This window comes from Amphiura filiformis, chromosome 3 (assembly GCF_039555335.1).
Source record: "Amphiura filiformis chromosome 3, Afil_fr2py, whole genome shotgun sequence".
Classification (NCBI taxonomy): domain Eukaryota; kingdom Metazoa; phylum Echinodermata; class Ophiuroidea; order Amphilepidida; family Amphiuridae; genus Amphiura; species Amphiura filiformis.
This window is the reverse complement of record NC_092630.1, coordinates 77,850,841-77,861,444: the sequence shown is the minus strand read 5'-3', so window position 1 is coordinate 77,861,444 and position 10,604 is coordinate 77,850,841. Positions and strand designations below refer to the sequence as shown.

Genomic DNA, 10,604 nt, shown 5'->3' with positions numbered 1-10,604 from the left:
CCTGGTTGGAAGGTTTATTCTCTCCCCCATACCAAAAATCAGGTTTTGGAAAAAAGATCACAAATTCAAAAAAGATCGTGCATTCATATGCCTGGGAAAAAAAGAAAATAAAAAGTTCCTGAATTATTGAGGGCGCTACATATGTCAAGCTGAACATCTTTCTATTACATATTCCCATTGGTCAATATTTTACGCTCTTCACCTATATAACCAATCAAATTTGTTGATAGAAGTGAAATGTTCCGGAAAGCTTTGTTTATCACGGCGATTCCTCACACGTCTTAGCAACGCCGTACATACACATCATAGGGTGATAAGCGTGTTAAAAAACCCTGTAATTTATCCGTCTGAAGCCAAAAACAAGTATAAGCTTTTTACTGTGTGTAATTTGAGATATTCAATAATTACGATAGCTGCCAAATATCAAAATGTATAAATTAGATCTTCCAATAGACCAAAAAGAAGCGGCGGCTATCGAAAGGAGGCGAAATCAAGAACTGGAACGTCAGAATAGAATTTTCAATGCAAAAGTACGAACAATTGGAGTTGATGTTCAGGGTTTACAGGAACAAGTACATGACAGAAATTTACAAGAGCACAGAGAAAATGAAAGAGATGAAGCATACGGTAAGTTTGATGAATCAGTGACAGTGTCGATACTATAATATTTACAGTAATTTCATGGCCAAACTGGAACACTATAAACGCTAGTGGGTCCGCGTTAAACACGCGCGAATATAACGCGGTACAGAAGAAAGCATACACGCGCCTTACATTGCGTACACGCTTAGTACGCTACATGGACGCAACGCGCATGTTCCAGTTTGGCCAAGAAATTACTGTAAATATTATAGTCTAGATTGAAGAAAACTGCCACCAACATGACCAAATAAATGTTCACAAAATACCAAAATAATCTTACTAATTCCAAGTGAATGAATTAGGGGTTCATACATACGCGTTATATAACAGCATATGTGATTGGTCGATAGGTGGGCATAAACAACGTTTATGCCCTGCTTTCTGGTCGTAAACAAGCCGCGTCAGAACCGATGAATGCTCGCGAGTAGGATATATGCGCCGTATGCTCGCGAAAGCTATTTACGCAAAGCGCGAATGATGTACGCGATGTTATGCAAGCGCCCAAACACGGTGGACTGAGCAAGTAAACGTTTTCTTACAATTAGCAATGGAAAAACTTTTAAAAGGATAAGAAATTGGTAGTTTTAGTCTAAAATGACGATATTTTTTAGGTTGTGGAGGAAAATTACAGCACGATATGTATGAGCACGGGTTCATTCATATATTTTCATGACTAAGCGTTGTTTTATGCCCTCGGGCTAAAGCCCTCGGGCATAAACAATTGTTAAGTCATGAAAATATATGAATGAACCCTAATCATTCATATATATTCATGACTAACGGTTGTTTATGCCCGAGGGGCCGCTTGCGGCCCGAGGGCATAAACAACCGTTTAGTCATGAAAATATATGAGGTCCTGTGTCACAACCTGGGGTACCTTTGTGTTACATAGTAAAAAAATGAAATGGTTCATACATTTTACCTACACATCTCATTTGAAGTGGTTCATCCTTCTGAGCATTTTGACACCTTTTTTATGGAAATCGGTTAAAAAATGAGAGAGTGTGAGCAAAAACCATCACAAAGTAGGGAGGATGTAACCCCACCTCCTTTTTCCACATTTACAATCATTCTGAGCAAGTATTGGTCTTTTAAAGGGGGGTAACCCTATTGGTTTTGGATATGGATTGTCTTTAAAATTACATAATAATATCAAATATCGCCTCCTTTATGCTGCTTTGTGAAAAAACGAGAGCATTTTCAGCGTAAATGTGAATAAATAGCCAAATTTGCAATCCAATACCTTGGTATACGTGAATTGCATTCTGGGCAGGCAATGACGAATGCTGACATGCTGTACAATGCCCGGCCCGTATTGAACGGAAAATGGTTTTTTTTTCGTACCGTTTCAGAAAAAAAGGAAACAAAATATATTTCCCTTGCAATATGTACATTTCAAATGAATATAAAAAAGTTTGGGTAAAATGGAGAGGAAAAAAACCCTTCCGAGACCGGGTTTTGAACCGGTACCTCTCGGGTAAAAAACAGACGCGCTAGTCAATTGAGCTATTTAGCACACCACGCTTACCGTTGCCGTTTTCATAACTATATACGGCGACCGCCTTGCGGTGACTGATATTTCGTTCATAATTCCTCCCAGAATTCCAAAGTATTTACCATTGTTTACAAACTGGTATACCTGTAAAAACCGCTGTGATTCATGATTTCTCGAAATACATCGACTTGGAGCGTCAAATTTCAGGATAGTAATGAGAAAAATAGTATCTATTATGTGATACCAAAACCTCATCAACAATGAAAAAAATCGGGGATGATGCTGTCGATCGGGTTACGGACCTTTAAATGAACTTTTGTATTTATTCACTTGGTTTAGATGTCTGGGAGTTCATTTATTTAGACATTTTTTACTAGATTCAAATTTTTAAAGGGGTTTTAAATCAAATTTACAATATGAATCCTCCCCTAATCCTCCTCCCCTAATCCTCAGCCACCCTTGGCACATTTCATGCCAAACGTCATAAGAAAATAATTGAAAAATATTTGAAAACAGGATAAAAACATGAGTAATATAGAATAAATTAGCCTCAATTTAAGACCTAATTGAATCTTCTAAGTGAAGGAATACTCAAGAGACAGTGTTTTGAAATCCAAACTGCACATCAAAATGTAACAAAGCCACCTTTTTGTGTACCCCAGTATATGGCACAGGATCATGAATGAACCCCGTTCATACATACCAGAACATTTTGTGATTCTTATTTCATCAAAATAATAACAAAAAATAACAAGTAACATCATTAAAAACCATGAATTTCCTTCATTTTCCATACCCCGCGATCGCACATCCGGGCCACCGGGCATAAACGCTGTTTATGCCCGGTTCTCGACCAATCACGAGCGCCGTTATATAGCGTGTATGTATGAACACAGCTTTTAACAGCTGCACTCGATCCAACCGCGATCGTATATTGCGTATTTCAAACTACAACGTGAACGCACGACCTTGGATACAATGCTATCCAATCACGAGTGCGTTGGCATGGTTGGGTTCACTTCTGCGTTACTCATGCACAGTCGCACACGCTGGCGTACATCGCGCAGTGTACGCAAAAATTCGTCACGCTATTGAAATCTGCATTCATTCAATTGGAATTCCCACTATAGATAGGTATGCCAGGTGAATTAAAATTTGCCATCAAACTGCATCATTTTATATATCAAATTAAAGCCCGCCTCGAGTAAAGAATGCCAACACTGAAAACCTTTTGTCATAGCACTTTCCGTAGCAAAGTTACATCTAGTCAAAGATTGACTTTCATCAAAAAGATTCAGCTAGCAAAATTCCCCAAAAAAGCATTTCGGGGGTGTTTCTAGGACTTGGTCTCATGACTATAGCAGCTTTTTTTATGGAACTGCTATCAAAATCCCTCTGAAATTCCATGTGTGAGTCTCAATCACCAAAAAAAATCATATATTTGGGTCAAGTAAAGTATAGACAACATATTTATGTAGGTTTCCTTGAGCAAGCGGTTCTTTTAAATTTCAATGTAAATTTGTATTGCCGGTTTAGGCCATTTTGGCTGACTAGCAAATGTGTTAACTGACGTTTCCCTCTCATTCTACTATGAAAAACAGGTCATCAATCATACGCAGTTCTTGGGCGCGCACTTACAATGTAGACTTACGCCAGTTGTGCGTTGCGTCAATACACGCACTTGAGGGGCGTGTAAAGACGCTCGCGTCCATGTGATTATTTTGCGAACATTTACGATGCCGATTCACGATATGAAAAGGTCTAATTATCAGTGTCAGTGATATAGTTGCCCACATCCAACTTTGTTTCGTCTGCACAAACATTGACTGCGAATACCATCCTGATATTTCACTGACAAGAGAAATTTTGCCCTGCTATGAAGGCTACTGCACTAGCAAAATTACAATTTTCATGGGCCCTGGACTGGTCCTGGATGTAGGTTTAATCCACCTGCTACACACGGTCATTTTATTCCGCCATTTTGAATTGTTTCGAGATCGGGGCCAAGGAATCAGGCTAGGGACTCACTGCCTCATTGGAAATCATTACGGCTATACTATAGTGCTCAAAGCAGCCTCTTGTTTTTATCGGATTTTTCATTGAAAATGAAATAAATTTGGAAAACTGATGCAGTGTACAACTTCTTAGGTCCGTATGCACAAAAGAGTTAGACCAGGTCTAAATGTAGACCTGGTCTAAGTGGAATTAAGTTCCATCAGCAATGATCCTTTACCCTTATTTCTTTCCTAGATTAGCTAGCAAATTCTAAAGATTTAAATGCAAAGTTCAAAAATAATACAAAACAAATTAAGCAAATGTGAAGGAAAGTGTCCTATCTCCTGGGACTAAATTCCACTTAGACCAGGTCTAACTTAAGACCCGGTCTAACTCTTTTGTGCATACGAATCCCACAGTTCTTAAGTATGTGCATACTCATATCTTATGACATATTGTATTGAATCTGTTGAGTTATGCTGCAGGAAAGTTGGTTTCTGCAGCCATTGAATTTGTGAGGAACGGTCTCGCTATCGGGGAAATGTATGTTAACAATCACCACCGTAGCGCGATAGACACCCATATGATAAAGGACGCGAAGGTGGGGTGTTCCTCAATAGTTTAAATAGGGAAATGTTGTGGGTATGTGGGCATGTCCAGAAAGGGTACATGCGCGGGGGCGTAATGATTGCTGTTAAAAGTAATTTCATCTGTTGAGTGCTCGCAGCGTCTTGATCTTGACCACCTAGTTCAAACAGAGATTATCTAAGACTAAGTAGTCTCAGTCAAAATTAACATTCATGAGTCAGTTTAGCAACATACTTGCTGGAGACTTCAATTTGGGGATGTGCATTGGGAGAACCAGATGGTACGTGCAGGTTCAAATAAGGTTACGCTGTGTAAAGATCTCATAGACATGTCCAACAACTTTGGTCTTGAGCAAGTCGTGGTGGTTCCTACGAGGGGAGACAACACGTTAGATCTGTTTTTTATCAAAAACCTGTCTCTGGTGATTAAATCTACCATATTACCCTGCATTTAAGTGATCATGACGGGATCCTGTTGCGTAATAGCTTTTAGGCCGAACAGCGCCCTCACATCCAAAATTGGAGCTTCAACTCACAATAAAAAAGAAACAATTTTGGTAAAAATTGAATAAATTGGTCCAGTGGTTCCCACACTATGTAAATTATCATTAAAAACTTCACAATTTACTGATCTAGAGTGTAAACACCTGACTTTTATTATGTATTTTATTTCATCCTTTTTTGCTTTTGTATTTTTCTTCACTAAACAGCTTCTGATATGATAAGAAATGACAAGATTGCTGAACTCCTTCAGAGGCGTAGAGAACAGGACATCCGCACTCTCAACACGGCGCAGGTTGAATTCCGTGCCCTTAACCAGCAGCCACAAAGTAGACGTGAATGGGACCTCAACAACCCTGATGCCAAAAAGATAGATAAACCAGCCAGAGTACACGATGATGATCCCCGTTGTGGAATCGCCAGCTTACAGAAATTTGATGGGGAGGACTTGAATAGCAAAGAGAGAAAGAAACTGATGGCAGAACAGATGAGAGAGTGGACAAGAAAACAAGCAGAAGAGAAGAGGTTGGCTGAAGTGAGACAGAAAGAGGCTGATAGACTACATGATCTGCACAGAAGAGAGATGGACCAGAGGGCATGTGAACTAGCTAAAGCTGAAGAAGATTGCAAGAGAGCCATTAATGATGCTGTGAAAGACTATAATAAATCTCTTGTAAGTGATAACTACCTGTTTTATAAATTCAATTTGAAGGTGGTATCATTCCAGTCTCAATAAGTTAGTGACAGATCACTGTGATCAGACATTGGTATCATTCAATAGCAGACGCTGACACTGGCATGACATAATGACAGGGACTCAATTATTATAGGGTCCTATAATATATTATGCTGTCATGATACAGTGATGTGGGCACCTAGATACTGATTTGTTTGATACAACCTGATTACACTATGTACATAATTTATATCACTTCTTTTTATAGGTATTAAAATTTGATTATTCTTGGGTAAGCTCGAACACTCAGCACACGTAGCTCCGCGATAAACACACATATAACACAGTATGATTGCATGCACACACCTTACACTGCATACACGCTTAGTATGCTACACTGACACAGCAGGTACTTTCAAGCTTGGCCATGAATTACCTATTGGACACCCAAGCATGTGTCCACCTGACCGCGCAAGTCTATGCAAAATCGGAATCACTGAAATTTTGGGATTAAGCTTTTTCTCTTGGATATTCCAAAAAACAGGATGTTAGAATCACAAAATCCTCTATTAGTAATAGCTTTGATTTTAACAATTACAATGTGAAGAGAGGTTCCATATATGGGCTATTTCATTATAAATGACAACATTGAGTCCCAAAAGGGGTCAAAATTCAAACTCATTTATTTCATGCAAATTCATTATCATTTCAAAGTTCAGATGGTGTGTCAATAATTCTCAAAATATTAGAGCGTCAAACCCTCAGGAACCATTAAAAAAATTAAATTGAATTTTTGCTGTGTAAAACATAGCTGCCGTCTGGAGGGACATTTTTTAAACAATTTAATACACAACTTTGAAAGAGTATATGTAACCAACATTGGGTTCATACTTATTCATATTTAGTCTGTAATAATTGTTGTATGTTCCTTTACACTTCAGTGTCTTAAATATGCCAGTTTCAATATAAAACAATTAGTAAATTGATACTAATCCAGATAAATGGTGCAAAATTACTACATATTTTAAGGATAAACTTTATCTTCACCTGAAAAATTCATGAAATAGTCATTTTGTCCTGCCCAATAGCTACACTGATGCATAAGTGAGTATTCTGCGTCAATCTGTTGTACTAGTCATGGAAAACCTAAAATAAAAGACCCTCCTGTGTCATTTGTTCTGGATAGGACACATTTTTTAACACATAATAAAGCATACTTTAACTTTAGAAATAGCTGCATCAATATTATTGCATCAATATTATTGCATAAAAGATCCCCAGCATTTAAAATCCACTACAAACAGGGTTAATATTCTGGTTAAATTAGGAATATTGCAATTTTTAGCTAACCGAAGTTCAATGCAGAATAATATCATATGTGTTCTCAACAACTGGACAATAATTTGAACACTAAAGTGGTTTGTAAGCATAATTTGCAATAAAATGCAAAAATTTCTTGTGGGTTTGGCTCTTTGAAATTTTTATTTTTTAGTTTGTTTACCAATTCATGGAAATGACATAATTGTGCTGGAGAGGACATTTGTTAAATTGCAAACAGAATCGTGGATACAGGCTTGCAAAAATGCAACAAATACCAAATCATGTGCCACCTTGGTAGAAGGAAGACCACTCTTCCTCTACAAATTTCACATTCTATGATATAATCCTTCTTATTTCAACAATTAGTAATTAACTTCAGTTCTGGAGAGGACAAATTTTTAACGCGGAACTGTGGTATCAAGAACAAGTGGTCTACTGTATGTAAAATAAATGAATTCCTCAATCAGTGCCCTGTCCCATCAATTGGTAATATAACACAGATTATACAGGTAGGGTAAGGGTTTATATTTCCTCTTTAATGTTAACAAAAATGGAGGCATGAATTGGAGGACACTCATTTTTTTATTTAACGCAAAATGCCAATTTTGCAAGAATCTACGGAATTTTAACATTTTTGCACCAATTTTCACCATTCAACTTGCATGATGTTCCACACATATCATATTTTCATTGCAACAAGCACATTGCCATAGAATGTACCTAATTTTTCAAAGAATTAATTCAGAATACATGGGCAAAATGAAATGGGACTCCAAAATTGGGTTAAAAATGTACCTTTTGGCAATTTTTTTATACAAAAAATAGACAGAATTCTGTAAAAATGCTCATGTAGCTTGTAGTTTGTGGCATACTTAGAATTAAGTTAATAACACTGCATTATCACCCTAATTATATCAACCAGATATGATAAAAGCCATTTTTGTGAACGTGTCATTTATAATGAAATAGCCCATATATAAGTTAAAACTGACCAAGAGTTCTTTATTGAAATGTTTTCAGGCTGATGAGCAAGCTGAAAAGAAACGTCTGTCAGAGGAGCAAGATCTAGACAACAACTTCACAGAAATCATGAATCATGTCAACGGCGACATGCTAACAGAGAATCCAGATGTTGCACAGAGTGCTTTTGGCGCCCATCGTGTTATCCCTGACCGTTGGAAGGGTATGTCTCCTGAACAGCTGGAAGATATTCGCAGAATGCAGGATCTACAAAGACAGGAGAAAAAAACGAATTGAGGAAGAGGAGCAGGAGAGGGAGAAGGAATGGGAACGGCAAAGATTAGCAGATGCAAGAGCTGCATTGCTTATGGAGAGAGAACAGGACAGAGTAAGGAAGGGATTGGATAGAGAACAAGCAGATGCTAACAATAGACTTGGAGCAGAACAAAAAGCAAAGTAAGTACTATAACCCTGAATGTGTACATCAAAATGATGCACTTGTTAGCAGCTACATAAACTCCTTTTTGTATTGAGACATCCAAGCAAATTTTAAGAAATTGAAAGAAAATGTTCTATTGTCGAAGGGGACAAAGCCAACAAGTAACAACAAGAGAGAGCATTCTAAACCATGTGACTTGGGGGTGATTTGAGTTGACCAATGACCACCACTTGAGATATCTTGAGTGTGGTATTTTATTCCCTGGCTATATGTAAAAAGACACATAGCAGCCTACAAGTGCATCCTTTTGATGTGGATGTGCACAAATAATATAATTCAATAATTATTACTTGTGCTTTATACAATGAAAGTTGCAAATACAAGTAAGAATGTGGTAAATGTGCTACTATGCCTGTTGATGAATTCTTTAGCTTGAAACTCTTGGCTGAAACTTGATTTTACTTGAATAGTTGCATCTCAAGTTTGTAGTGACATATATAGGTGCATATCCACTGGTTGCATCTGATGTACTAGAATTACCATAGGTCATCAAATATGAAAATCTGTTAACCATCATTTCCACTAATCATTTTCGTTTTGTTTTTTACTCTTCACAGTACTGAATTCATGGATAAAGAAGTCTACACCAACCCACCTACAGCAGCATATTTCCAACAGTTTAATACTTCAAGTCGGTAATATCCAACGGAATCAACTCTATCTTAGTGGCACTTATGCTAGACTTTTGAATTGGTCACATAGATCTATGTAGTGACTTGCAATATGTGCTACAATGTGTAATTCATTGTTTACCAGTGCCTTTGTACTACTATGTGTCTTTGTAAAATTGAATAATAAAAAAATATGAGTTAATGAAGGATTACTTACTACTTGAGGTGAAATGTCACAATCACAAATTATTCTTTCTTCAAGTTGCAATGATACACAAATCTAGTATGAGCAGGATTTGATTGAACCTTGGATGGTTGATTTTTCTTTCCTTTGCCAACTGAAGGGGAAGAATAATTTGAGATAGGCTAACATAATTAAGCTGAGTAAGTTGTTACCATCAAGCAGACATTTTTACCTGCTTTTTAATACCATGTGATTTGGCTTCATCAGCTGACAAATCTTGGCATGATTAGTGTTACAATCAGGACCCACCCCATATCCTTACATATTTGCCGTATGTGGGCTACATCAGCAAAGAATGTTGAAGAACTCTGATATAGGATAAAGGGTGTAAACAAACTATCCCAGGAATTATATTGCTCCCATCAAGAGGAAAATCAGGAGCTCCTTTAATCAAATTTGCTTCCCGAAAGCTCTCAGTTTTCAGGATATTTTCTAATTTCAGTAAGTATTAGCTTATCTAGAACTAGTAGAAGCATTGGAATAGGTGAGTTGCATTACTATGTACATTATTTTCAAGATGTGGTATCTCTGTTCTTCAAACAAAGAAATAAAACAAATTAAAAAATTGAGGCAGTTTGTATTTTTGGAAAATCTCCCTGAGTATCCAACAATTTCAAGGTCAAAACAAGATTCATGAAATGACAACCAAAATGTGCAGTAGTAGTATTTCATGAAGTGTAAATCCTGTATTAAAATGTCTATATGTATTAAGCAATTAACTAGTAGTTTTTAATGTACAATGTTATCAAACATGTCTCTCAAAATGTAATAATATGAGAAGCATTATATGATAAGATCCATCCATCCATCAATCCGTCCATTTCACAAAACTTCAAATCAATTTGTATGGTATAATATTTGTAATAGTATTCACTAACAATTAATATTATCAGTATTATAATAATCAATGTCTTATCAGCATAATTCTAGAATACTCCCCACACTCTGTTTAGGGGTAATGCAAGGGTTAATGTAGTGCTGTAGTATTAAATGCCATTTTTAACAATATCAGATATTCCATCCATATCAGTGTAAATATTGTAAATATATGCAAATAAATTTCATGAAATTACT

General features: G+C 36.9%; 1 protein-coding gene across 1 annotated transcript; it reads left to right on the top strand.

Moving 5' to 3' along the window:
• Positions 1–231: 231 nt before the first annotated feature.
• Positions 232–10,604, top strand: LOC140149182 (RIB43A-like with coiled-coils protein 2). The gene is given in 5 exon segments (XM_072171388.1): positions 232–627; positions 5,430–5,893; positions 8,237–8,458; positions 8,460–8,632; positions 9,233–10,604. Coding segments are annotated over 5 exon segments (1,140 nt in total). The 5' UTR covers positions 232–428; the 3' UTR covers positions 9,315–10,604.